We start from the raw sequence: 16,789 nt of genomic DNA, 5'->3' as shown, positions 1-16,789 counted from the left end.
AGAAAGGCTTGCATTGTCTTTATGCAAGAAAGTCGGGCATTTTATCGAAGCAGCAGAGCCTCGGACGGCTCCTTCACTTCGAGGGAAGCGCGCGCAAAGAGCGCGGGCTGTTTTCTCGGATCGATGCGTTTCGATCGCACGCGTCGCGACGCTCGTCGGCGTTTAAGTCGCGGAGGCGCTTCGTCGGCGTCGCCGCTGGTTCTTGCCCGTTCCCAGGCAGGCCTGTTTCGCGTTCGAGAATGTCGCGTTCGCGTTGAGGTCTCTCTCCCCGCTCGTTAGGAGGCCCGAGGACGGAAGGACGGGATGGCGTCTGACGACGCCGAGACGCGGGAGGCGCAGGAAGCCGAGGAGGACTTGAGGATCTTCGAGACGCTCTGCATCTCGTCGCCGCAGAAGGTCAATCGATGGCAATCCATCTGCGTCTTCTCACCTGCGACCTGTCGGTCGCCATATAATGCACGCGCACTCGTTCACGCACTGCTATTGTATACACACATACGTCATTTTTCGCACACGTGTAGAGTAGCGTTCAAGAAGAATCAGAATTATTTGTCACAAGTGTGGAGCACGAAATTGTATATTTTTATTCTGCTAAATAAAATATGTCTGACGTGGAATCTACGATGATAATATTTACGAATATTATTGCTAGGAGCTTATTAAAACTAGTAAAGCACTAAGAATATTTATATTTTTGTGAAATAATCCCTCTAATCGCAATAAATATTTTGCAAGAATAAATACGCATGATGAGAAATAATATATAATTAGAGCTTACTATCATGATTATAAAATTATTCCGATATTTTCTAAATACAATGTAACAAATTACGCTTGAATATAATGGATTACCATCTTTCGTTAAGTTTGAACAGAATTTTGCTCGAATTTTATGAAGAGTTTTTGTATTTTAGAGAGTCGTAAATGCGCGTGATATATCGCGCGAACTATATCACACTGGCTTATCGCCCCTTCTGTCGTTGCATCAGTGCTTATGTACATATATATATGCACATGCACATACGCATTCACATGCTAATCGTACGTGCGGTCACGTGCATACCCGTATCACCCACCACAAAGGCTCTCATTGTATGCATGCCAGTACACGGTGTGTCTATCGAAGGGCAACAGATCGATGGCAGAAATGCCCAATATTGATCACTTTACACGATCGGCATGATTATTCGATGGGTCATTGATTGCCATTGGATCGATTCGTCGTCTTGGAACGCGGTTATTTCTGATCATAGAAAAATTACGTAGGAATCATAGAGATCTGAGAAGTATAAAGTATGTCGTGTCTCTCGTGATAAAAGGATTTCAGTGTTTTCTTTTTATTCTTGCGTACATTCCGAGTTTTGCTGTGACATTTCTGCTTTCTTGAAAAATGCAAGAGATGAAAATTTGCCATTGTAATGCAGAATTCAAATTATTCAAGTCTGTCTAACAATGTCCAGATGCGTTCTCTTCTCTTTCTGCGTAATAACATTTCATTTTTTAAATTATTCGAGTTTAAAATATTGCAAAACGTGTCGCGATGCTGCTAAATAATTGTTACAATTGATGGAGCAAAAATAAAGGAATAACAAATTAATTTTTATATTAAACAATCATGGAAAATAAACAAATCACATGATCCGTGTAATCCTGTGTCTCGAGTATCTCCGAACTCATCGTTCGAGACCGTCTCTTGCCTCGTTGCTGATTGCTGTGTAATTAGACGATTCGTGCGTCTAATTTGCAGGCAGGATTCCGTCACGCGCTCTCATCATTATCACTCCCTTTTCTCTCATCCGGACTCGCGCGAATCGCGCGACCGCTTATCGACTCGCGAATAAGGGTCGCGTTGCCATAGCGTTGCACAGGGAATCGATTTCACCTGTCGCTGCTACCCCAAACGACCACACGCGCTGTCGCGTGCTTTCGAAGTCGATCTTAATTTATTGAACACGACCGAAAAGGGATTGACTTATCTTGGTTGGGTGCGCGAGGGAAAGGTCGCGCTGGTGACTTCGCTAGATTTCATCGAGTTTTATCGATGTCCGACGTTTAATTTCGTCCCAAGCATCTTTTAAAATTGATTTGACATTTAGGCTTTTGAAAATATCTCTTCCTTTTTTTGCAGATTTAGAAAATGTCATAAATTTTAAAAATTTTCAAAGCAATCTTTAAAAGTTTATTTTTTATCTTATTTTAACTTTCAATTTATAATATGTGATTAAAAAATATATTTCTCAATCTGCGTTGTTTATTATTTTGTCTTATTAAAAGTTTCAAACTGTCCATTATTATTCTTTCTCTTAGTGTCTCTAAATATATGCTAAATATAATCCTTTTTTTTTTTCAAAATTACATAGAAAATGAATCATATATCTTTATTAAAATCACGTTTAAAAATATAAAATAGTAATAATATAATAATATTAGTTTATATAATTAGAGAGTTAGATAATATTAGTATAATTGTATAGATATGTATGTAATTGTATAGATATAGATTTGATTTCATTGATATCCAGTTATTTTGATGCATTGCATATAATTATGTTAACCTATATAATTATAACGAACAAATAAATTCAATTCAATATTCTATATCGGCTATATTTGTTGACATATTATTATATACCGATATTTCGCAGCTTTAATTATCTGTACATTTTAATAGGCTTGCTTCCGGAATAAATTTAGATTCCTTCCCTAGCTCTCTAATTTTCTTTCCCTCTTAAATATTAGAACACATATTGTAATTTTAAAAATCAAACATATCTATATGAGAAAATATGATTATACACTTACATAATTAACTTAATAACCTAAATTAGTACGATCTTGTAAAAAATATAATTTAATTTTATTCGAATACAAATCCAGGATTTTATGTTTTTGCATTTTGTTATATAATCTTTTTACTATATAAAGATTTTACCTCTTTATTTAATGTGAAATATTTGTATATAAAGCATCAGCGAGGGAGAATATTTATCTATTATATCGAGAATATTTGTACTTGTGCTTACTCTTATAAAAGTTAATATAGATGAATGTTTATCTTCGACGGAAAAAATGTAGATAAATATAATCGCTTATTTTGTTTGCAATATAAATTTCATTTACATGTAGATATAATATGAAACAAAATTCATAAAAAGGAAAGTGGTCGATCAATATTTATTAAAGTATCATTGGGAATATTGGATTCTAAATAAACCCATAGAGAGAGTTTAATCGCCATTTTCTTAAAAATGCAATATCGTATATTTTAATCGCTTCAAAAACCTCTTGATACAAATCTTGCAAAAAATTGTTATATCGCATTTGATTGAAGTAATATCTCTCTCATCGAATAACACAATATTATTTTATTCAACAGTATGCTCTTAAATGTAATGTAAACATGCCGGCGACGTGTAAATCATGATGTAGATTAACATAAGTACAGGAGCAAACGTTGCTCATGCAAGGCGCGTACATTCATTCTTTTTACGTGTGACAACTTTTTTCACTTTTAATGAACTGAGATGGTGTAAGATTCGCGGTGTATCATTTAAACTTTCAACGGGGAGGAAGAGGCAAGATTTAAATTACTTTAACATTGTTTCTTAAAACACTCACGTACTTTCATTGCAATTTTATTGCGATTTTATTACGATCGTGCGTACGAAATTTCGTGTTCGCATTGTGCCGGCAAAATGCTGAGAGAGACCATGATGGGGAATTTACAAATTTTTTACACGAGTACGTGCACAGGATGCCTCACGCTGGCTCTGCTGTAATCCCTCCAGTGTAAGCAGAGCTCGCTGGCGCGCTTTCGAGTAAATATCAACTGTATACAGGTCGCGCGGTTCCCGGAGACTGTCGGGATATTTATTGGAGACCCTGGCAGAATATAATAAATTATATTCAATATCATATCGGTTTAAGCACCGTGGAAATTCGCGGTATTACGAGACACGGAATCGTGCCATTAACAACAGCCATTGAAACTGTTTTCGGATCATGAAGAGAGAAGGAGAGATATAATAACACGAATCCCGTTCGGTCGACGACCTGTCGCATAATTGAATCGCGAGATAATTGATGCGACGTACACAGGATCGCGGATTCTGATTTTAATCTGATTCCCAGGAAGATAGTACACATTGAATTAAACACTCGTAAACTCGTCCAGACCGGTGATAGATGTTAATTCGTCCCCGACATACATCGGATGAACGCAATATCCCGTGCATTTCCTTTCAATTTTACGTTGAAACTACTATCGTATGTATATCGAAAAAATCTGAAAGCTTTTTAATCAGAAAAAATAACAGATTTTCATCGAAAATAAAATAAAATAAAAATTTGTTCTTTTTATCTATTTCTTTTCTCTATATTTTATATCATATCTTACGTATCCATGCTTTGTACTCATTAAAATTAGAAGGTTCTGTGTGAGAAGCACATTATTGCGGATACATTAACCCCTAAATGGGGGTATTTTATTGTACCGTGTTCGGTTCCACGATGATATTTTCGTCCCGATATCTCCGATGACGTAGACTTCGCGAGCATAGATTTTCGCGTGCAGATATCTGAGGCCGCGGGGTCGGCCCTGGTACAATTCGGGTCACGTAACCCGCCGTCGTAAGCAGACGAAACTTCACTATTGTAACTGCCTGTGCCGCGCGTGTATCCGATTGTCCTAGAAATTGGCGACGGTCGCAAGAGCGTCTCATTCCTCGCGAGGGATGGAAACAATATTTGCGATCGGTTACCATGACTTCGAATGCGAGAATTCTGCGTCGAGTATTCTATTCGAACTTGAAGAGCGGGCTTTGGGAATACGAAGCGTCCTGGCACGTAAACACTATCGTGTGGAGGGATTCCTGCGAGAATAGATCCAATGGGCAAGACTAGGTAATTGATCATGTTTTCGAACGAACATTAAATGGAACACGTCGTTGAAGTTGATTCGACTGTGAGAATAAGTGCTATTAGGAACGTGGTACCTTCGCGATTAATTGCTCTTTCTGCCAAGGAAATTTGAAAGTTATTAGAAGAATCGTTATCTTTTTACGAGAATTTAATTATTAGTTATATTAATGATTACTTTCAATTAATTCACTTTTAATTAATTTCACGTCATGCATTTCGTAGAATGAAATATTTGAATACGTTATTAAAAGTGGAGCAAGCTTCTTCGTTAACTAAATGCAATCCAATCAGTATGAGTATTAGATGTCATAGTAGTAGAATGAATGTGTAAGTTTCCTATGCATGAAGATATTTTCATTTGCAACTTTGCACCGTGTTTATTCCATTATCATTTCATTCCCGACTTTTGTTTGCATTCAAACGGAATAAGATAGTTATTACAAAGTTATATTACAATCTATTCCCGCGTTTGCGAACTCGCGAATAAGATGAAAGAAAAAAAGAAAGAGAGAGAAAGAGAGATTTTATGTACATTATTTTTTCAGGTAAAAACTTTTAGACTGTTTGTAATCGTAATTACAACGAAATAAATCCCCATTGAATGTGTATTTAATTTCACGTTGTGAGAATAATTCAACGGGATATATTTAATTTCACGTGAATCATATAACGAGTCAGATTCGTTAAAAAGTAATTAAACGCATCGAATGTATTAATCGGCATAAAAACGAGAGAAATTCTGCGTGTATGACGAGTTAGATCACCGTGAAATATTTAATTAGAACGACGATAATTATCGATATAAATATATCAACCGTATATTCGTTGCTTAATAATAATAATATTCGGACATTCCGCTGCATCCTTTCAATATGGCTTGATGGATTTAATCATCATTTTAAAGCCGAATCACATTTCATCGCGAGTTAACGGATTTGTGTTGATCAACGTGTAAAGTAATCCATAATATCGATCGTGTATTTTATTTTCTTAGCAAATTGCATCTAAAAAAATATTTTCAGGCAATATGTGAAACGCAATCCTTTGACGTATCACTGTTGATTCGCTCGAATATTGGTATATGTATGTATATTTTAGAACGCAAAATACTTCCACTGTTATTTTTCAATAATACTCATTCGAATTTTGCCGCAGGCAATTTCATTTAATATAGCCTCTTCTTCACAATGTTTTTCCGAAATGTTCTAGCAAAATATCGTTATGCTTGAAAATAAGAAAATAGAGAATAAAATTAATCTCATTTTCTAGACTAAAAAAATATTAAAAATATTTATATAAAATTAAAGTGATTGATGTTTATAGAATTGGAAGGAATTAAAGATTTTTTTTGTATGTACAATTCCAGCAAAAAGTAACTGAAAATCAATATTGACGAATATCCACTTTTAGTGTATTTTGAAAAATTGTGTGGAATATTATAAATTGATCTTAGCTACAGTGTAGAGATATATTTTTAATATTTATTATTTTACTGAAATATTCCGAATTTTGTTAATCGAAATGATTAACTTTTGGCAGAAAATTTTGCCTTGTGACAGATACATGGCTAATTTCATTGAATTATATTTAATATCTTTTTAATCAGTTAGTACTTGTATAATATTATTTGACCAAATATTTTCTCTGTATCTAAACTACACTTTTGCAAATTTTAAACAAATTCTGAATATTATTTCCATGTGTTTTTGTCATTTGAATCGACGATTATACGTTTCCCATAAGAACATATGTTAATTCGGTGCGAATTAAAATGCTTATAACTTGTGAACGCATTAGTGAATCGATTTAAAAATTGTACTGAAGATTCTAAACATATGTAAGGACATTCTGTACAATTTTCATTAAATTCTCAATATTTTGAAAATAGGTACAAAACATCCTTAAGCGTCAGTTACTCTTTCATTGGGAAATATTTCTATACGATAACAAAAGAAAATCGATTTCACGAATTTCAAAAAATTCATAATAATGCTAATAATATTTGGTCTAATCTCGTTGCATTTTAAAATACATGAATATCCAAGAATACCGTTCTAAGAATAGCCTTGATGAGCCGACTTACACATTGTGGTCGACATTTCTACGGCGGCAATTTCAGACGTTCTTAATGGCTGAGACGCAAATCGAGGCGCAAATCGCCTTGTAAGGTTCCCGTCGTGGAGGCTTAAATGGACGTCGTTACCGCCGGCAGAGATCATAGGTATATCTACGGTACTCGCGAATCTTCGTGTTCTCTCTGAGCGTGGCATAGGTCGGAGGTCGGAACTTCAGAAGCCGCTAATCTATTCTCGGCTTTTAAACGAACGCTTCGGCATCAAGTCTTCTCTCGGCAAGGTAGAAAGGGCTTCGGGAAATAAAATCGCCTTCTTTACGACGAGTTTCCTCCCGCCTGCGGCGAAACCCAACGGGAGTCCCGTTTACGACTTGGCGCGATACACACAGCACGATTGATAATTTATAGCAATTGTCACTCCAACTTCTTTCGTGTGCAAGAGATGCAACTATGAGATGCAACTGAGAGATTCGTAAAAGTATGAAAACGACGGTAATGAGTAAGCAAACATGTCTATCACCGACCGACGTTTTCACGTAGCTTATTTATTGTTGTTCATTAAACATTCGATGTTATCCGTTCGATGCTATCCTAGAGATAATCACAATTTGAAACTTTTAATTCTCGGGATAATTAAAAGAAATTTCTATAAAAAAATCCTGAGCGCTTTAAATAAATACAACAATGTAAAAATATTTTTATTCGCTTTGAAAACGAGGCAATTGAATGTCTGGTTCCAGGTGAATCCGGACAACGCTATGACTCATGATCTGACGACTACTTTGAGGAGCGAATTGGCAGCTCTCGAGTACAAACGAGACAGGCTCATGTCCGAGGTAAACCAGATTATCCGTTCTTCGCTTCGGAATGGATCGCGTTATTAATTCAATGGCGCTTATTTAGCTGCAAGAGATGAAGAGCATCGTGAGATCGCGGGACCAGAGGGTCGTGGAATTGCAGGTGGAAGCCGATCAGCTTCGAGAGCAAGCAGCCAGGCAAAATTCCGTCGTTTCCAGTCTCAAGAAACGCATTCAGGTTAATTTGTTTCTGCAATAAGCGAACGATTAAAGGATTCCTTCGTTAATGCTCGTCGAGATAACTTGTTTCTTCCTTTTTACTCGTCTCTTCGGTGAAGAAAATTTCGACGACGAACTCATAGAATCCGTAGTCGATAAGATAGTAGATTCACGACACGTTTCACAGAATTCAATAACGATTTTAGGAACTTGAAGAGAGAGAGAGAAATCTCTATGCATCCCAAGGTAGGAGTGAGATCACGATACAAGGTCTGCAACGTGACGTAAAATACCACGAGGAAAAGGTCCGAGAGTACGACAAGAAAATTCGACAATTGGAGCATAACATATCTGAGGAGATTCAATTGAAGGAGCGCGCACGTCTGAATCTGCAGGTGCCACATGCTATTTCAATATGCGCTTTCACGCTATTGACACAGCCATTTATACTATTTCGCTGGAAAAACTCGCATCAACCTTTTCTTCTCTCGAACATTAAAATCGCATTTTCGATATTTGCTTTGACAGGATTTTGTGCGAAGGTTGGCACACGCGTTGAACGTCGAGTACTGCGAAACGGCGCATCACAGTCCAGAGATGGTGATTCACAAAGCCGAGGAGCTCGTGCAAGAGGTGAACCGACTGCGAACGAAGAGCACGAACGTCGAGACGCAGTTGACGGGCATCGAGGTAGATTTCAGAACCTGCAGAGACGCTCTTGAGCGTGCCACTACGGAAAAGGAACAGTTACAGAGACAGGTGTCTGTCCAACTGGTCGACATAGATCGTCTGCGTCAGGTACGAGAACGAAAATTTTACCCATTAAATTTGTAAAAATCATTCTCTTTTAGTTTATTAAAATATATGACTATAGCTATTACTTATTTCGAGCATCAAAATCTAATTATAAATAAATTAAAAATAAATTATAAATAAATATCATGAAAGACATGTTACACCATTAATTATTTACCGATATATCAGGACAAGGAGTGCGTGGAAATGCAATATAGGGTCGCGGAGAAGGACATGAATGACCTGAGGGACAAACTTGTGACCGTAAACAGAAGTTTAACTAGTGCAACGGGGAATATATCCAATCAAGAAGCGCTCATCTGCCAATTACGAGGTAAACTCTCTCACGATTGATTGACTCTCGTGATAATTCGTGCCTCTGATAATTTATACCTCTCTTGCAGAGGACCTGAAGGCCCGCGAAGAGAAGACGCAACGCGTACAAAATGACCTACGTCATCTCCTCGAGTCTTTGGCGATTCTCGTCAGTACACCCAATCGATTCGTCGAGTCTCACGAAAACGCAATTAAGGATCGCATCCGAGAGATCTTGGCGGACAACAAGGATCAATCGCTAGTAGCTCATCATGCACTTGATATCGTCACTCTTAAGCCAAAATCACATATGCGCGATTCTCGCTTGAGAAAAGATGAATTTTTTTAAATCTAAATTATTTTCTTTGATTGGAAACTTTCGAAATAGCTCATTTTAATTTTTATAATATATGTCGAGAATGCCATAGGAATATCGAAACTTTTGGGAAATTCGTATATTTTCGGTCTTGGCATATGAAGGACGATTTTAATCGGAGCGACATTGATATTTATAACGTCTCATGAGCTCGTTTTCCTTTTCTGCAGAAAATACAAGGTCTTCGGGATAAGGTGAACGTTGCGACGGAGTCGACGAATCGACAGAGCGAATTGGTCGAATCCACGATGATGAAAGTGCGCAGCCTGGAGGATGAACGCGCCGCTTTAGAAGCCAAGATACACAAGTTGGAATCCGAACTTACAAGCAGCGAACTCTCCAGAGAGTCTTTACGCAGAGACAAGCAAACGGTGACTTCAAATGTTCCTATCTCTTGAAAACAGTCTTGATACATAACGTAAAACAACAAAGAACTAAAGATGTTATGCAATTAATTATAATTGATTCTCTCTTTTTAAATTAGATAAACGTTCAATCTATAAAGAAATCTATTTATAAAGAAACAATCTCTAATTAAAATAATATTTTAAGAGGTCCTAATTGGATGCAAAATATTAGTTATTTATTCCAGACGTATCGTTATTCATTTTTCACAAATTAATTTTACGTAATTATATTATAAACAATTTTAGTTTATGATCTTCTTGGATCGAATGGGCAAAGCGATGCAGATGGACGAGATCTCTCAAGAAATCGGGCTCGATCTTTTAACCGAGTCGCTGCTGGTGCGGGCCGAGCAGTTAGCCAGATTGGAAACCGACAAACTAGTCGACAAGGTGAAGGGCACGATCGATATTACGTTCTTTCCGATGCCGCTGTCATATTGCTAACATCTTCTCCTTTGTTCTGTGTTTCTTTGTCGTGCAAATCGTGTGCTTACCGCACGCCCGCAGTATTTGTACTCCAGCTATACGACCTTACCGAGGATTCGGCGCGAGCGATCGTTCCACGAGCTTCCTCTCAAAGAAGTAAGCCTTCGGCGCGAGCAAAGCGCCTTAGAGAGAAGCTTCAGAGCATTCTCAGGCATCCTCTTCGTAGATGTTCATTTCGTCCCCTCAGTAGAGTATCTTTAGAAAGAGAAAGATGCCTTTCTCATTTCTCCGTTCCCGTAGGTTTCCCGATACTCTGCGGCCGGATTGAATGCTGGTCCGGGGCTTTGCTTGTGCGGCGCGTAATTGTTGTTTCAAATTGACAGTTTATCGTTTAATGAAGTTCCATTTAATATAGCCGCCTGCGGCGCATCGATATTGCGATCGCTCTTTTCAACGTGAAACAGAACGCTTGCATCAACTTTTAATTAAATAATCTCCGATAACATGTTGATATAGAAAAATATTTTCTCTTTGAATGAATATTTCTTTATTAAAAATTTGTTTTCTCGTATATTTAATTATATGTATATTTGAGCAATCATGTATGTGTCACAGATAAGAAACCTCACAACAATATTATTCCATTTCACGCGTTACATCTGTATATGTTTATGTTTATCCTTCATCAAGTAATAGCTCTTAAATCGATGATTGCACGAGAAAAAACTCGGCACTTTTACGTTCTGCATATTTGCACCCTATGTATCATATCCGGGAAAATGATTGTGTCATCGAGTAGAATCGTATTTGACAAATGTAAATTTTTCTTTTTGTTTGTCTCACGCAGACATCCGTAGTTTATCAGTTGCAACGTCGGGTCCGAACTCTACGGGAGCAATTGCAACGCAGGGACTTGCATCTGGATCTTCTGCGTAGGAAACTGTCTCTGCAAGAGGACAGTGTGAGGGTGAAATCGTTGTTGCAGAGCGAACGTGATGAGGCCAACATACGGTTTGTTTTAGAATAGCCTGGGGCGGATTACAATTTTACATTAACAATTTTAGCAAAATTTTCTTACACGTATACCGTAGCTCGACATAACTCGTAGAAATTATTATTTGCGCAGAATTTAACCGTGCTTCCCGTCGCACAGCCTGCAAATAAATTTAAAATAATCGCGAGAAACTCTCGGGATCCAGAGAGAAAGTTCGTCAAAATTATTTCCTTGTCTTCTGTATAACAATTAGGGGTTGAAATTATCGTCACGATGTTGCGACAATTAATCCGCGTTACAATTGACCCCAATCTTCCATCTATCTATCGGATGCAACACGTCAGCGGGAAAACAATGCCTATCGACTGGCTGTCGAATGAGAGAAATATGGAGCTGCGGTTTATTGGAAAATTTAACCGGTCCCGAGTGCGCTTTCGAAATGCAGCGTAATTTTTCCACGCCGACGGTTACCCATAATTCCTGTTGGCGGTTCGCGGTTTATTCCAAATGCGTCGAATGCATTTCTCCATACGTTCGTCGCCTGTGAACGTTAGGCTGTGTTGGAGGCATCGTTTTTTTCCCGACGCGCGAATGGATAGAAAAAAAAACAATAAAAATGAAACGGGGGAAAAGTGCGAGTGGTTTTCCTTCCTCTCTTTCAGCGCGAAGAAGTTGGCGAAACAGGTCGAGCGATCGCAAGTCCAATTATCGGAGGAAAAATCGCGGAATCGAGAGCTGAGCGCACAATTGACGGAAGCCGCAGATTATAAGGCACGTAATTTTCAAGAGTCCGCACTTTCTTAAAATCAGATAAATCTGAATATGCACTTCGCGAAATATGCCACGAAATCTAATGCGATAATTGCGAGAACAATACGTTGTCTGCATTCAATTCGCGACGTTGAAGTTATTCTTATTATTTCGTGAGAAATTTTATTTCTATTAGTAAACTAAATATATTTAATAAGTAATAATTTTTCGTGATGCTAATAATAAAATAATTAAGTATGTACAATGAAATAATATTATAAAATATGCAGGAGATACATATCTAATATATATCTTTTTGTAACGAAATTTAATTTATGTATAATAACACGTTCAGTTTTTTAAATATTCTATCAAATTGATTTTATATATTTATAAGCTACTATCGTATATCAAGAAAGCAAAAGAGGATATCTCATAATCTTGCATCTATCCATCCAGGCGTTTTAACCTACTTTATGGCATTTTCTGAGCAGATAGCTGCGCTGGAACGCAGTCGCAAAATAGAGGAGCTTCAGAAGCGTCTCGTCGAGAGCGAGATGTTGAGAACGCGTTATAACAGAAAGTTGACGATGGCGAAGGAACAGATGAGGACGGCTGCGGAGACAGCCGACCAGGAAAGATCGATTAACGACCATTCCTTGCAGCTTCTCCGCGACGAGCTCGCTCAGGTCAAGCAAAATCTCTCCGATGTCACGAGGAGGGAATCCCAGGTGAGATTATGAGACACATTATTGCTTTCATTTAATTTGCATGCGCCATTTTATCTCGCTTCGTGTTCATAAGTTCGTGTTGCCGTTTCTTTAGAACAAAATGAATTTGAAGGTGACAGGAAACAGGAATGCTGAATAAATTGATGATTAATATCAAGGAATCGTACGTTTTGCGTGCGGAAAAAATGCGCAAACGCTTGTCTCAATAGCCAATCGTGTATTCGGCACGCGCATTCGTGTATTCCCGTAATTCTGATTTATGATTCTCGTACGCGAATTGAAATACACAAAACAAGTCGCTATAAAGACGATGGCAGAGCCTCGGTGCATCACATATACATATTTTTCTCCATTTTTCATGCATAAATCGTTTTTAAATAATATACAAATTTTTTCTCTTTCAGAGAAGGGAAAGTTCCTTAATCCTTTACGGAAGCAAACGAAATTAATTATGCTGGAAAAACCATATTTTATATTTCTCGCGCGAAAGTTGATTCGCCGTTGGCTACCCTTAATCCGAGCCACGAGTTCAAAATACTTTGATCTCTTATTAAAGCACGTCCGCGCCGAGCTTATTGCTAATACTCCGCAGAGGTACAGGCCAAAGGGGCTCGTTAATTCATTGTGGCAATCTCAATGACTCGCGCGATGGCGGCCATTGCGATCTCTCTCGTCGGGTGCATAACGCTCGTTCAGGACGATTTGAAGTGACTTTGCATCGCCGTAATTCGAGGCACGTTCGCGCGCGTCGCCGGCCTGTAAAGCAGATAGTCCCTTCGATTTAAGCTCCGTGAAAGGACTGCGAATCATGCGTATAACATCGCGGAACTTTATCCCGACGTTGCTCCGCCGTAACTTCGCTTTCTAAAACATGGAACTTTAATTCGCGAAACTTTAATTTAGAGGGATGGAGTAAGGTGACATTAATTACAATAAATTATGTATAAAGTAGAATGTCTCAGCTGTATAATATTGTACTCCTTCTGCATATCCGTCACATCTGTTAATAAAATGAGCACTGAGATGTCAGGAATTTATAAACTGAAAAAGAGAAAAAATATCATTATTCAATCGGAAAAGTTTCATTAATATTATAATAATTTGATGTACTTTTCATGTTAATATTAGATCTCTGCAAAAATTGTGTTCGATTCTACGCGTGCAACTTATCTACTTTTTTGAAGCGATATTTATACTAATGTAAGCATTTCTATATGTTAGGAAAAAACTTTGACAAAAGGAATTTAATATTCCATAAATAAAAAATGCGTGTTTCGTCATTTATGTATACGCGGAAACGATTATCTGAACTCGCAAAACGTGCGGCGGATAGAAAAGTTAACACTCGGGCGAGCAAGATACGATTCAATTCGCAAATCGTTCATTTCCTGTCTCAGCTCCAGAGCTTCCGCGTCTCCGTGGCGAAGCTATTGTCGGAGCCAATCTGCACGTCCGATTACGAGATCATTTCGCGGCTGCAGAAAATGGTCGCGGCTCATCGCGACTTTACGATGCTCTCCCGCAGATACGACGAGCCTTTGGAAACAAGTCCCTCGAGGTGCACCAGGTAATAATTAAAATGTAAAGTAAGAACGCGCGATATTATTTTACGCGTCGTATGTTTTCTACAATTCAAAAAATAAATTTATGATATTGAAATTCAAAAAGTAAAAAATGATATTGAAATTCAAAAAACAATAAATAAAATTCAATAAATAAAATAAATTTATGATATTGAAATTTACAAGAATCGATATTGTAATTTATGACTTATACATGATTTATGAGAAAAAAGAAAAAAAAATAATTATTAATTTATATTAATAAAAAATAAAAATAATTATTAATAAATATTAATTTTTCTTTTAATTTATATTAATGAAAAATAAAAATAATTATTAATAAATATTAATTTTTCTTTCAATAAGCAGAGGTATATAATTGTTGAAGAAAAAATTTGCACTCGTGAAAATTATTTTCTATCCTAAATTCACAAATATTCGTGTTATTTTATTACACATGACTTTTTTAAATCATTATAGCATTCATCCGGTTCATCCACCGAGATCGCCCGGTTCACGCTGCACTCGTTACGAAGACAGCGGTTTCGCGGATCCACCGGATCTCCACGACATCGACGATGATTACAGCAAGAGGCCCGTGAGAAGCAGCCTTCTTCCGTGACATCGGCCAAGGTTCAAGTTCTAAACGCGTTCCTGAGGCGAGGAGATTAAACGATCACGTCTAATCCATCTTGTCGGAAATTCGAGTTTCCGTTCTCGGAGCCGTAGATTGAACGATATTGCGGGGAATAACTATTTCGCACGTACGTTTCGTAAAGCGTTACGTTTACCGCGTAAACGACCGACTTTTACGAGATGAAGAGGACCATTCGCGCTTATTTCTATTCGCGATCATCGTTGCCTTACAAATTAGACAACGAGCACGCCATAAGATCGCTCGCATGTCGATCGAGCGATCGAATAGCTCACCCCGACACCGATTCCGATGGAATAAGCATGAAGAATCGAATCACCGATCCACGCTATTACGAAGGAATGAAAAAGGAAATCGATCCAGCGTGTTCTCGTGAAATCGCGATTTTACGCTAATTATTTACCAGCAAGCGTGAGAAATTTCTAACGGATCACATGGAAGTGCGATATAGGACGTTGTAGAGTATCGTGAACGAAAACCGTCAAAAGTGTTCAGCGAAAATTACGCATAGAGTTTAAGATAATTTATTTCGGAAATATTTATACAGGCCGGCCGTGCATGGCAGACTTTGATTTATATGTGAATAAAATAACTATTATCGCTATATGTATACATATTGCTCCTAGAAAAAAAGATCGCCTGGATGTGCCACTTGAAGCAAGCAATAGAGTCATTAATATACATCAGAGAATGAAACTGTATCGGGCAAGAATAATCAAACATGCGAAACATGTGCAGATGACGTCATGTGAAATAAAGAAAAGCTTTAGCTTGTAAGAAAGTCAGTTTGTCAAGAATTTTGCACAAAAATTTGGAATATGAATTAAGACTGAATATAATTTAATTGGATTTTGTGACATTACGTATAAACTCAATTTTGTTTGCACTTATTTCATAGACTAAAAAATATATCTGTCCACATCTTAACAAAGTGACTTAGGAATGTTTTCATGTAAATTCTCCTTTACAAAAATTAAAAATATAATTTATAATATAATATAAATTTTTAATTACATGTTATACATATGTGTTCCTAATTTTTTCAACGAGAAAACAAATTTTAATTTTATCTAAATTAATTTAGATTGTAAGATCATCTTATTAATTTATATAGTGATTTTCTTAATAAATATTATAATTTAATAAAACTTTTCCAGGACAATGATCCTTAGTATCATTAAATTTAATTTTAAGTATATTCTTATAAGAAATATATTAAGTATATATTGTGAAGAGTAGCCTGAGAGAGAGAAAGATAGCCACTTGTGTTCACATAGATAATCCTTCAACCTTATTATCTCTGTCTCGTTTAATGCAGTACGCTCTTTTCTAATCAATTCGAAACAATGCGAAGGGCGTACAAGCGGCGCTCGCACGATTCGTGCGAACCGGTTCACGGTTCGACGAGCGGAGTTTCCAGGCGTTCCCCATTTAAATACCATGACGTTGGAGCTACTTCACAACGTATTCACGTAACGCGGGTTCCGATATCAATAATCTCCCGTTGATCGATGACCCGGCCCGAGTATCCGTATTCCAGCGCTCTATTAATTGGCTTCATGATAATTACATCGAGTGCCGAATTGAACGAATGACGGATTTCCTGTTTGCGGTTCTAGCAAAGGGATCGCGAACATGCCTCCTCGTTATGTGCACTCGTCATTAATGGAAGCCTCACTTCCGGCAACACGGTTCCAATTTCCATGTCAGCCGCACTCGTCAATCGACGCCCAAAAATGACGGGCAGGTGGATGACAGGATAACGGTA

At 37.5% G+C, this 16,789-nt stretch overlaps 1 protein-coding gene across 3 annotated transcripts; it reads left to right on the top strand.

The window, feature by feature from the left end:
• Window positions 1–38: 38 nt before the first annotated feature.
• Window positions 39–15,977, top strand: LOC105249843 (coiled-coil domain-containing protein 170). 3 transcript variants are annotated; one of them, XM_011255599.2, is made up of 15 exons: window positions 39–396; window positions 7,735–7,830; window positions 7,898–8,029; window positions 8,217–8,405; window positions 8,539–8,808; window positions 8,995–9,139; window positions 9,210–9,382; window positions 9,667–9,867; window positions 10,150–10,293; window positions 10,411–10,485; window positions 11,177–11,340; window positions 11,986–12,094; window positions 12,568–12,804; window positions 14,202–14,371; window positions 14,847–15,977. In XM_011255599.2, exons 1-15 carry the CDS (start codon window positions 304–306, stop codon window positions 14,986–14,988), a joined length of 2,340 nt encoding a protein of 779 aa, XP_011253901.1. In that variant the 5' UTR covers window positions 39–303; the 3' UTR covers window positions 14,989–15,977. The 3 variants fall into 3 exon arrangements, with proteins under 3 accessions (XP_011253901.1, XP_011253902.1, XP_011253903.1); XM_011255600.2 differs by lacking the exon at window positions 10,411–10,485; XM_011255601.2 differs by lacking the exons at window positions 14,202–14,371; window positions 14,847–15,977 and adding an exon at window positions 13,209–13,866.
• Window positions 15,978–16,789: the final 812 nt, after the last annotated feature.

The sequence above is a fragment of the Camponotus floridanus genome, unplaced genomic scaffold, assembly GCF_003227725.1.
Source record: "Camponotus floridanus strain SB8 unplaced genomic scaffold, Cflo_v7.5 scaffold28, whole genome shotgun sequence".
Taxonomy (NCBI): domain Eukaryota; kingdom Metazoa; phylum Arthropoda; class Insecta; order Hymenoptera; family Formicidae; genus Camponotus; species Camponotus floridanus.
The sequence above is the reverse complement of the archived record's forward strand: the minus strand, read 5'-3'. Positions and strand labels throughout refer to the sequence as shown.